Below are 12036 nucleotides of genomic sequence, written 5' to 3'. Positions count from 1 at the left end.
CCGGGCTGACAGGCACGTCACGAAGCGGCGCCGACAGTCGGGCTGTGGCGGCGGCAGCGAGAGGTGCGAAGGGGACGTGCTCTGCTAATTAACCACCATCGGGCTATTATTAACATCCCGACACTCTGCCCACGCCCCGACGACACGGCGGCCATGCTTCCACACTTTCGCGTCACCTTTTAAAAAAATAAATCGTGACCTCGTCAGCATAATTTGGTCACGGTGGAGTCTTTCGATGGAAATCATTGACGTATTGTTGCGTCCAGGCCGGACGTACAACGACCTGAACCAGTACCCGCTCTTCCCCTGGGTTCTGGCCAGCTACGACTCTCAGGAGCTGGACCTCACCCTGCCCGCCAACTTCAGAGATCTCTCCAAGGTAGCGCATGCAACTGCAGTGTTTGCTGGTCTGAAGTCGTGTTGTGGAAATGATTGGCACACGCAGCACAAGTGAAACTTTTCAGGCTTGATGTTTTTCTGTGTTTGTTTTGGGCAAAGGCAAGGAATTATTCCAGTACAAACTTTGGCCTGCTTCCCCCTCTCTCTCTCTCTGTCTGTGTCTCTCTTGCTCTCTCGCTCATGTTCAGCTCAGTGACCTGAAAAGAGTCACATTCCTGGCTGCCATTTCTTTACTGACTCACTTTGTCATGTTGATCCTCAGCAGTTTTTTTTCTTTCTCTCCTTGGTTGTCTAGAATAAAATTCCAGTTCGACAAAATTGGGGTAGTAGAAATAGCAAAAAGGAAAAAAACGTTGTCGGCTACGCGTGGCGGCGGTGTGTTGATTAGCGTGTCAAATTATAGAGTAAAAAGCATGACGCATTTTTAATACGTTAATTGAACCGGACAAAAATGGGAAGACGCACGCAGAAGGCACAAACACTAACCCGACCTGACTGGCTGGACTAGGCCACACCCCCTCTGAAAGCCACACCAACGTTCTCCCGTTTATCAATTCATTTCAATTGATTTGGGGGGACGTCTTGCTTCTTTTAGTCCACGTTTTCATCCGTCCTGCTGGACGTCCATCTGCCCCCACCCCCCTCGCAGGCAGACAGTTATGTATTGTAATGTATTCGGGTGACATCGGCCTGCCCATGCTGCTTGCATGCCTGAGCTGCCTTCATTAGCATGAGTTCACAGGCCCGCAACACTTGACAGTTGTCCTTGGACCCCCCGCGGCTCCCCCACCCACACCAGCTCCATAATGGATGACGGCAGAATCCTTTCCCACGTATGCAGCCCACGTATTGCGCTCACCTGCACGCCGACAATTAGCGGCCGCGAAAGGCGCCGCCCGCGGGCCCGAGCGCCGCATATTTGCGTGGCAGGTCTTCACCGAGCCTTGCACGTTGGACGCTAATGATTATATCCTGATGACTTGACAAGCGTCTGACGGCCGACGTTCTTCATAGCTGCGCAATCACCTGATGGGAGTTTTCCTCGAGTCACACGCAACGTCTGCGGCTTCATCCGTTGGCACTCACTGCAAATAGTTGTGAGTCAAAAAGCTTTGTGTCACTTTGCGCAACGTGTCAGCGATGACGTCCAACCGTAGAGAACCAGCGACGGCATTCCAAAAAGGCTTCACTGGGGTCAAATGTTTGGGGGAAAGGAGGCTGAATGTTTCCTATGACTGCAAATTTCAAATTTCTAGGTGTCAGGATTCCATTTCAAGAAAGCACCAATGCAAAATCTCAGGAAGACCATGTGATTCCTCCCAGCCAATCAGAGAAGAGATGGCGTGTCATATCATCTCGTGCAGTTTGAACTTTTTGTGAAGCCCCCCCCCCACTTCCTCTTCCCGTAATGCAGCTGATTGCATGCGACAAGGCGAGCGCAAACAAATCTGACGTGTCCCGACAGCTTAATTCCTTGTGAAATCTAAAGTGCAATGTGCAGATTGTGTTTCACAAGCGGAACGTTCTGAAGTTTTAATCATATTTTTGTTGCTTTATATTTCAGCAGGTTGAGCGTGAGATCACGTATCGCTCTTCTTTTGGAATGTTGTGGCCGCTAAAATCGATTAAATCCACGCCCCAGCCAACGCTCAATAAAAAAAATCATACAATAATAACATAAATAATTTCAAAACAAATTATAGGCGCCCCCTACAGGCATAGATGTGCAGCTGCATTCATGCCTCTGTTGGCATTGGGTTTTCCTTGAAACGCTCATCCAAGTCGGGGGCGTGCGAGGCCCCTCGCCTCAACTTTAATTGAATTTGACTTTTCGGCGGAGAGGAAAGATGACTGTTTGTTTTCTTTTTCCTCCACAATGTGTAGGAGCCTCTCAGTCGACTTCACACGCCATCGCTCCCGAGAGCAACACTGTGCGATTGTGACGGGCCGAGCCGGATTTGCTCGGCAAAGGCGCCCGCTCTGTTTGGGCTTCATTTCAAAGCCGGCGACGGACGCTTCTATTTAGGCGCCATTTTCCTGCTCAAAGAGCTAGAAAGCCACAGCAGAGACTTTGGAGGGACACAAAGGCTCCATTTTAGGCAAACTAGGTGTGTTTTCCACCAGAGTTACGGTGGGAATCAAGACAGAGATCAAATTCTAAATTAGGGTTTGAATAAAAATCAAATTAAAAAAATAATTTGAATTAAAAAAAAAACATCAAATTTGTTGAGTAAAATGTCGTCGGTAACGAGCTCAATCATTTAAGTCGTTGGCCAACTTTGGAATGGGCCGTTGCCTTTTTACGGTGTGCGAGATGCGTCGCGCCCCAGCTGGGCCCGAGACGAGTCGCATGCGGGGCTATTATCACCTCGTAAATCCACGCGGATCTCAATAAACTTCTTCTTGGCTGTGTGACCAGATGTAAGTCGGGACCCAAACGCCCTCGTTTGCTCACGTCGCGGCTCGCAGGCAAGAAAGCTGCCATTGATTAGCCCCCACCTTCCTCCTCCCTACCCTCATCCTTCACTGTGACTGACTGGGTCATGGCGAGTGTATTAATATTGACCGGTGGTGTGCCTTGCGGGCTTTGGTATCGGCAGGCTTGATTGAAAAGGCAGAGAAAGCAATTTATCGGCGGCTAAGCGTATGCTTAATGGCAGCCATTGGGCGGCCTCGAGGAGGCGGAAAGGGCAAAATGCATGCATCAGATACAACGCCGGTGAAAAATGATCAACCACCTGGTTGCTTGCTTCGAACGGTGGCAAGTTTGAATTCATTATGTTGGCATCAAATGTATTTGGGGGATGGATTTTGTTTGGGCACGTGCCAACACTAATGTTAGGTGCTTGTGGAGGCTGTCGATACTAACCACTGATACTTAAGACAGAAAATTCTTGGCTGAGATCTTTGTTTGTTGCTTTCCCCGCCCCCCTCCCCCGGCAGCCCATCGGCGCGCTCAACCCGAAACGCGCCGCCTTCTTCGCCGAGCGCTTCGAGTCGTGGGCCGATGACCAGACGCCGCCGTACCATTACCCAAGCTTCTGCTCCACCGCCGCCTGCGCGCTGCACTGGCTCGTCAGGATGGTAAGTTGGGATGCAAATTTCCCCGATTTCTAAAGTGGTTCTAAAAGTCTACACACCCCTGTTCAAATGTTGGGATTTTGTGATGTTAAAAAAAAAAAAAAAAAGAGCCCAAGACAAAAACAAATTTCCACCAATCAAGTGACTTCTAAAAAAAACGGGGAAAAAATAAAAATAAAAAAATAAAACAAAGGTTCCCCGCCCGACAGCCTCTCGCTCTCCCTCCTTATTCGCCAGTTAGCGTTAGCACGTCGTCACTTGTCAGGGCCGATGACGCCGCTACGTCTCTATTGGAGCTCCCCCCCACCCCCTCCAAAAAAAAACACATTTCACAGGCCAGTAAAGCGGCATATGTGCGCTAAATAAAGAGTGGCTGGCTCATGATTTGCTGGGGGCGGGAGGAAGTCGGGTGGGGGCGCCGGCCGGCGGGCGGGCGAGGCAGGGCGGGCGGGGGTGACAGGTTTATGCGCTTCAGCCTTGCAAACGTGTCCATCACGCTTACTCTGCTCCTCGTTTACCGGAGGAGGCGGCGCAAGTTGTTTGGGGAAGTCCGAGAGCTGAAAGCCGCCATCATTAGTCGGAAGCGGCTGCTGATGAACTGAGCAGCTTCCCTTGACAGCGCTTAGATTGGCCTCTGCGGGTTTGGCTCACACAATTCGTTGCTTCCCGATGCCCGCCGACGCCCTGTCGGAAAAAAAAACAACCCAAAAAAAACCTCATTTGAGCCAATTATCATCAACGCTCGTTTTACTCGGCCAGAAAGCTCGTTAATTTCACCCCCCCCGGGGAAGAGCTGATCCATACGCTGAGGACTGAAAACGAGGTTAGCTATAAAATTAGGATTTGGAGCTCAAATTAGAGTTTGTACCCAGGTGAAAGGTCAGCGGTTCAAATTTGGCTTTTAAACTGGAGCCGGGGTTTTGAATTCAAGTTTAAAGCAAATGTGAGCTTTGTCTGCCGTCGAAGAACAAAAACTCACAAAAACGTTGCTGTCCCTTTGTTTGTTTGTTTGTTTGTTTGTTCAGGAGCCGTTCACCAGCTTGTTTCTCAGCGCCAACGATGATAAATTTGACCACCCGGACCGCATCTTTTCCTCCATCGCCCGCTCGTGGAGGAACTGTCAACGAGACACCTCCGACGTCAGGGTGAGCTTTGAAGGCGGGCTTTGGCTTTCTCTTATCCTCGATGGCGTAGGTGTACCTAATATAGTGACCAGCCAGCGCATGCCTGGCTGTGCGCTCCGGCAGCACGCTCACATATTCTATAAATTATAAATACCGTGTTCAAACGGAGAAACCTTCACACGGGAATCCCCTCAAAATAAAAAGAAATCCACATTTTCGTCAGCTTTCCAGGCCCAAAAAAATAAAATAAAAATCTCTGATCGCAGGCGCTTGAACAAAGAGCCAAAGAAAAAGAATGCAAGGCAGAAAAAAACGCTGAACCCTGCTGATTTGTTGCCTGAGTGCTTAACACGAACCAACGCAGGCAGGCGGGCGGGCGGGCGGGCAGGCGCTGACCTCAAAGTGTCATCCTCTTCGGAGAGGAGCCTGGTAGCGGGCGCTCTGCCCGCCGGCAATTAATAAAGCATTAATGACAAGAGGCCTTTGAAAGGCACTTCTTCTCCATGTCGGCACAGAGGTTGTCCTCGCTCACGCCGCACCCTGTTAACAAAATGCACCCTGCACAACAACACCATGTTGCCAGTCCACGGCTGCGAGCTGCAATAACAGTGGCCCTCATTTAAAAATTCATTTCTTACCCAGCCAAGCGTAATGAGGTGTGTCAAAATTAGCCATACAGGTTGTAGTATCGGCCTTATTTCAGGGTATCGGGTACTCGTCGAGGCCGCTGATACCAGCCACCCGATTCGCGGTATTGCCACTGTTCCTAATGAAGCGTCCTCACAAACAGCAGGCGCCGCCACCTGGCAGCTATCAAGAATTGAACCGAGAGTCAGGCGGGAGGTCATCCGAGGCCCGGTAGACAGAGGTGGCCATCGGGCTGCCTGATTTAAAAAAAAAAAAAAAAGGCCTCTTGTTTTTCCCGGGGTCTCTCCTTCATTAACCTCCAGCGGTCGTGACCACCACGAGAGCGAGTCGCCATGTCCCGGCTGTGGTTAGCTGACCACTCTGACCTCTCGAGTCAGACGGAAACAAGACCTCAACCGTCGCCCAGGCGCAATTTGGCAGGCACAGGCACAGGCACGGCCGACGTGAACATTCCGAGTGTGCAGACGCCTTGTCGCGCCCTCACGCTCGCACGAAAGCGCAGACCTTCTTAAAGGGACGGTAGCTCATTCCGATCTCAGCTTGTCAATCACGATGCCAAGAATTTCAGCAGCTGTTGCCAGCTTCCTCCACCGTCACATTCGACATGGACAACAATGACTCACTTCCACTTCAATTTCACACGCTAACACTTTGGTGGATCATAATAAGCGTGAAAAAAAAAAAAAGCTCTCAGTTTTCACACCCCGCTGTTTGCTGTGTTTGCGTTACCTTTCACCTTCTTCTCGCTGGGCTGCTTTCTGCGTCTTCTTCTTGCTCTACTTTTGTCCTCTTAAAATAAACATTAAAAAGGCAGATTTACAAACACAGACCACAGTGGGAATTGGCTAATAACATTTCTGAAAAATAATCTATAATTGTCCTACTTTGGACAAAAGAGATTGAAGATACTTATTTTTTAATCTTAAATTAAATTTTAATTCAATTTTTGATTAGTAATAAATTCTAAAAAAGTACTAAATGAAATAGGCAAAATAATGGAAATTGCGTCCACCCCACTTGCAGGAGCTGATCCCGGAGTTCTTCTACCTGCCGGAGATGCTGGTCAACTCCAACGGCTACCATCTGGGAATGCGGGAAGACGGCGCCGCCGTGGGCGACGTGGACCTGCCGGCCTGGGCCAGGACCCCTGAAGACTTTGTGAGGATCAACAGAATGGTGAGCATCGGCCCCAAGGAGATTCTTATCAACGCTCCTTGGAGCTCCATTTGGGTGTTTTGGATAGATGGATGGATGGATGGATTTTCCATCCTTTTGCCAGCCTTTTTGGAGTTTTTCCTTCTTGGCTGGCTGGCTGGCCAAACACGGGCAGAACACGCTTGACCTTTTCAGCCTGAGTGACACATGCGGGCTGCTCTTACAGGGGTGACCTTTCCTCAGTCGGCCGGCCGGCTGGCCGGCCTAGCGAGGGCGCGCGCGCGTGTGCCGTGACACCGGCTGCGCACAACGCATTCGCCATCTTCTCTCTGCCGCCATTTTTGTTCTTCTTTTGTTCTAGTCTCGCCTCCTTTCTGATTTGGTTGGGCTCTGCACCCCTCCCACCCCCCGCCTTTCTCCCTTGTCTTTCTCTTTCCCTCCCTCGCTTCCTCCCACTTTCTATCTTTGCATGTGCCACTTCCAATTGCGGTGACATGCCCTGTGGCAAACTCTGCCTGCGTGTGTGTGTATGAGTGTGTGTGTGTGTGTGTGTGCGTGCGATTGTGTGTGCATGCGCGTATATGTACGTGTGTGCACAGCCTGTGTTGCTAATGGCTGTTTTCCGCACGGCGCTCGGGCCGAGCCGGGTACAGCTCGGCGCTCGCACGCTCGCTCACATTCATCAGCCTGCCTGCTGGCCGGCCGTCTTCTCTACGCTCTCTGCTTACGCACGCACACGGCGGAGGAATACACACGCCCTCGCCGGCCGGTCATTTATCAGGCTCGTTTTACACTAAATTGGATCCCGGTTAGCATTGCAGCCATTTGTCTTCCAAAATGATGAGTTTATTTATTTATTTATTTATTTATTTATTTATTTATTTATTTATTTTTTAGTGCACGAGCTGATTGCAGCACAACACATTGGAGTGGTGCTCGCTCTTGCACAAGAGCTGCACTTAAGCCAATCAAATGCAGTCACAAGATAGAATGCACAATGATTTTGCGAACCTATAAAATATTTTTCCTATAAAAATGCTTACTCCACATTTTTCCTGACTATACATTTTTTTTGTACCTTTTTTAACCTCAGCAACATTTTTTAAAAGTCAAATACATCACCTTTAATTTCATAGCAAATGTTGAAATCTAATAAATGATGCTTATATGTGATTTGTCACTCTTGGGGGGCATTTAAAAAATGCATTTAAAAGTCCGATTTTTATTTCCCCCTTTTTCCCTTTAGGTCAGATTCATTTCTCGCTGAACAATACATGAATCTTATCGACAAAATTTCCAAAACTACTATGCCCCCAGCTGTTGCCCACGGGTGTACCTAATGTATTGTCCGGTGCGTTTTGCCGTTGCCGCAAGGTCCCGCGAGGTCACGGGCGCATCGGAGCGCCTCGGAATGCAAACGGACAACGTGTGTCATCTCTTCTGGACGCGTGTGTGCGCGCTGGCGTGTTCTAATTGGCCCCTGTGCTGGTCGGGCAGGCGCTGGAGAGCGAGTTTGTGTCGTGTCAGCTGCATCAGTGGATTGACCTCCTTTTCGGCTACAAGCAGCGCGGGCCCGAGGCCGTGCGCGCCCTCAACGTCTTTCACCACCTGACCTACGAGGGCGCCGTCAGCCTGGACGCCATCGCAGATCCTTTGACCAGAGAGGTAACTCATATGTACACACACACATGAGCAGTGGGGTTATTAGAGTTAACTAAAACTGAGAAAATAACTCAAGCTAAAATTGCTAAATTTTCAAGTTAATAGAATAAATATTTATTAATGAATTTATTATTTATATTTATATATATATAGCAAAATGTAATAAATCTGACTAGATTATTTAATGCACAACAGAATATTTTGTGCTTCAGTTGTATTTAACTTTTAGTCGGCCATATTTGCATTTAATCTTTCCCAACGTGAGATGATGAATTTGTGACAGATGAACAAAATACGCGCGGGATTTGCCTGCTGTACTGTACAATGCTTGTCTCCATGGCGACCAAGCCCCTCCCCTCCCCCATTCTATCACTCACGGCCGGCATAACTTCCCGTCAGGGTGCGTCCCGGCACGCGCTCGGCCTTTGTGAGCGACCAAAGAGTGACTCATCATCCAAACGGGATCAATGACTGTGATCAATGGGCAGAGGTCAGGCCGTCAATAGGCGAGCGGGTGCTTCTCCTTGTTCTCCTCGCATTAATTGAATATCTATGAGCCGCGGCGTGCCACTTGTGAATAGCTTAATTGCGGCCGTGGTGGCAGCTGCCGTGCATTGTGGGTCTTTTGCGGGACGAGTCCCTTTTCCTGTGATAGCCGCCATCTGCCGCCTGCAAAACAACTCATTTATATACTGTCACTTCCAGTCGCGCCTTTATTTATCAAGTGACCATTATGCAAATGGCTCACGCCAAGATTTGCTTGATCCCAGCGCCATTTTTTTTTTTTTTTTGTTATTGGTTTGATGTTTTGCATGGCTGCCAATTGTCAAGTCTAATTGTGGCGAGATGAACGTTGGATGTCAAGATAAACATTGGAGGGCGAGCCGGCTCATTGTGACCGATCTATTTAAAATCTTCTTAACACCAATTAAGAATTGTGTTTCTCGCTGGAGAAGCGTGCTCCTTGTTTACAAAAACAGAATGAGCTCATGTTTGCTTATTCCTGTTTGCGTTCAAAAATACACAATTATCCCTTTGTAGGCAGACGGTTGATTTTCCTCTAAATCCCGCGGAAAAAGTCGGAAAACGGCCGTATTGATTCACCCGCGGCCGGCTGACAGCTGACGAATTACGTAAACGGCCACGACAGCGTGGGCACGTCAGGAAATGCGAGCGTAGGCCGCTTGTCAGGTGGGGGCGCCCCGTTGGAGGGGGCGCGACAGCTTCCCAAAAACATGACAGCCCAGAGCGTCGCTTTCCCACCACTCGGGACGGGACGGACAAATTCATCATCAGTCAAACTTTTAGCCCCCCCTCCCATCATTGAGTGTTTATGAGATGACAAAGACAAAAAAAAGCTTGAGTTGTAGCAGACATGGAAGGTCGTATTGGAAAATGTGTCATCGTTTGACCTTTAGCTCATTCAGTGCCATTGACGGTTATAAGATACTGGGTTGGCAATGAATGAGTTAAAGGAAGTCATGTGGAGGACAATGGACATCACGTGTGTGTGTGTGTGCGGGGAGGGGGTAATAAAAATATGAAAACAAAATAGTCATCAAATGTTGTCGCCCTCACTCCCCTAAATTGGGTCAGTAACGGCCAATTAAAGAGTGGATGTGGATTTAGCGTGTGTATGTTTATGGGGCTAAAGCTCAGGAGAGTGAGTGCTTGTCCTGGCTTCCTTCAGCAGTATTCCTTCCACTTTGAGTTGTCGACTTCAGGTGATCCCACGCTGCTTAGCGGGTCAAGCAGAGGGCGCGTCCTCCTTCTGTCTGTCTGTCTGTCTATCTCACACGCTTGATGTTGTTGACTCGTTGTGTTGCATGCCGGAGCTCCACGGCACTGCTTCCAAAAGCTCAGGCAACATCTTTTGCTTGTGTATTTTTATTTGTCATTTCATCTGTAAGAGTCAAGTGAAATCTATAATTCAATCTAAATTTATAATTACAGTATTTAGCATTTGAATTATTGGGAGCAATGGTATTAGAAATTCTAAAGTGATATTTTTCAAAATGTTTTTCGCGTGACGTGTCAGAAACGATGCAGGCACACGGATGGCCCCTTTATTTCTCTGCCCAAATGTGCTCGGCAACAACTGGCGTGAATCTTTTGCAGTGCGGTGTGACAGCAGCCTTGCGCTAGATTGAAAGTGACTGCAGGGAGAGAGGAACTTGTTGGACTTGGGGGCACTCGCAGGTGGCCTGTCCTCATCCGGAATCACCTCGGAACGTCTGGCATGTGCTGCCCATTGGCTGCGTGTGATTTGAAGTCCTCACGCTAAAGAAGCTTTGCATTGCAGATGATCTCGTAAGACGGAGGAAGCGCTGAAGCATCGCTTAGCTCGCATATGTGAAGCGCCCGCCTTCGAAACGACCCTCCTGTACTTTTGACTTTATTTTAGCGTTGGTAAACATGTTCTCCGTTTGCACACGGCCTTTTCTTTGTCTTCCGCACAATAACACGAAGGAGCGCAGCGGCCGGCCTGCCTGGCTGCCTGGCTGCCTGGCTGGCTGGCTGGCTGAGATGTCAGTCCAGGTTAGCGTTCGCGCAAGCGGGGGCCCCTCGCGCCTGCAAATGGGGAAGCGGGGGGTGGGGGGGGGTTAAGCCAAGCATGTTAATAGGAAAAGGCCTGTCTCTTCCATACTAACACTTGGATGACTCTGCAGGGTGAGGTGGGTGAGGATAGGGAGGGGGGCGGGGTCCGGGAGTGCCCCCCCCCACTGCAGTGCAAGTAGCGCATTGACCCATCACTTTGACGCATATCCACTCTGACAGCAGCCCTCTCTCTCTCTCTCTCTCTCTCTCTCTCTCTCTCTCTCTCTCTCTCTCGTTCTCGCGCTATTCTCGCTTTCCCACCCGCAGGCCACGGAGGCGCAGATCCGGAGCTTTGGACAGACGCCATCTCACTTGCTCATCGAGCCACATCCTCCACGCAGCTCCGCCATGCACCTGGTGAGAGCAGAGAGCATGCTGGGAGAGGAAGGAGGGAAAAAAACATGGCTGGATGATTTAAAGGAGACATGTTAGGCCCCCCCCCCCCACTTACAATTTAATGAATATCATACATAATATGTGACATGCTTTTGTCCAATCACCCCAAAGATTAAGAATGATAGCACACCTTACATCAGAAGTGAGCAAAGTATAGCTCGAGGGCCATATTGCAATTCTTTTTTTCTTTTATCGGTCAGATATGTTGCCTGTTGATTTAAAAACAAATGGGTAAGAAAAATATCAATATATCTAATATTTTATAATTAATTAGTTAAAATATATAATATTATTTATATATATAATATATATATATAATTTATACATCATTTTATAATATAAAATATTGATGTGAGCCTTGGCATCGTCTAGCTGTGTCTTGGTCGTCACGGCAACGACGACACCCGGGTTCCGTTTCAAATGATAACTCAATTGCACACTACCTGGTGTCTTCTCAGAGTCCGCTGATGTTCAAGGACCAGCTGCAGCAAGACGTCATCATGGTGCTGAAGTTCCCGTCCAACTCGCCGGTGACGCACGTGGCCGCCAACACGCTGCCGCACCTCGCCGTGCCGGCCGTGGTCACCGTCACGTGCAGTCGCCTCTTCGCCGTCAACCGATGGCACAACACGCTCGGTGAGTGGCGGGGCTCGCCCGTAAAAAAAAAAAAAAAAGGAAAAACACACCCGGGCAGGTGAAGAGTGTTTCCACATGTTGCCTCTTGCCGGCGTGTGAACTGCGGCGCCCCACTCTCGCCCCCCCCCCCCACCCCAGAACGGCGCCGCCACCTCCGGGTCAGGGGGCCAACGCAATGCTTGCTTGGAAATCAGGCCGAGGCTCCGGCGCACATTCTCCTCACACTTCCCAGCTGTCAAAGTGGAAAACACGGAGAGAGGGAGGCTAGCGCCCTAATGAGGGCAGCTGCGGACCGCAACCGGCCGCCATTTTGGGCAGAGAGGAAATGCGCTTTGGC

The 12036-nt window shown here is 49.4% G+C and overlaps 1 protein-coding gene across 3 annotated transcripts in view; it reads left to right on the top strand.

Moving 5' to 3' along the window:
* The window catches only part of LOC125972719 (neurobeachin), an 87840-nt gene that overhangs the window by 70127 nt on the left and 5677 nt on the right, over window positions 1-12036 (top strand). For all 3 annotated transcript variants that reach the window (XM_068651423.1, XM_068651424.1, XM_049726663.1), the window contains 7 exons: window positions 267-379; window positions 3343-3483; window positions 4506-4625; window positions 6276-6428; window positions 7905-8072; window positions 10935-11024; window positions 11522-11699. In XM_068651423.1, the coding sequence (XP_068507524.1) occupies window positions 267-379; window positions 3343-3483; window positions 4506-4625; window positions 6276-6428; window positions 7905-8072; window positions 10935-11024; window positions 11522-11699 (963 nt within the window). The remainder of the gene's footprint in view (window positions 1-266; window positions 380-3342; window positions 3484-4505; window positions 4626-6275; window positions 6429-7904; window positions 8073-10934; window positions 11025-11521; window positions 11700-12036) is intronic.

The sequence above is a fragment of the Syngnathus scovelli genome, chromosome 7 (assembly GCF_024217435.2).
Source record: "Syngnathus scovelli strain Florida chromosome 7, RoL_Ssco_1.2, whole genome shotgun sequence".
In the NCBI taxonomy this organism is placed as follows: domain Eukaryota; kingdom Metazoa; phylum Chordata; class Actinopteri; order Syngnathiformes; family Syngnathidae; genus Syngnathus; species Syngnathus scovelli.
This window is presented reverse-complemented; position numbering and strand designations above follow the sequence as displayed.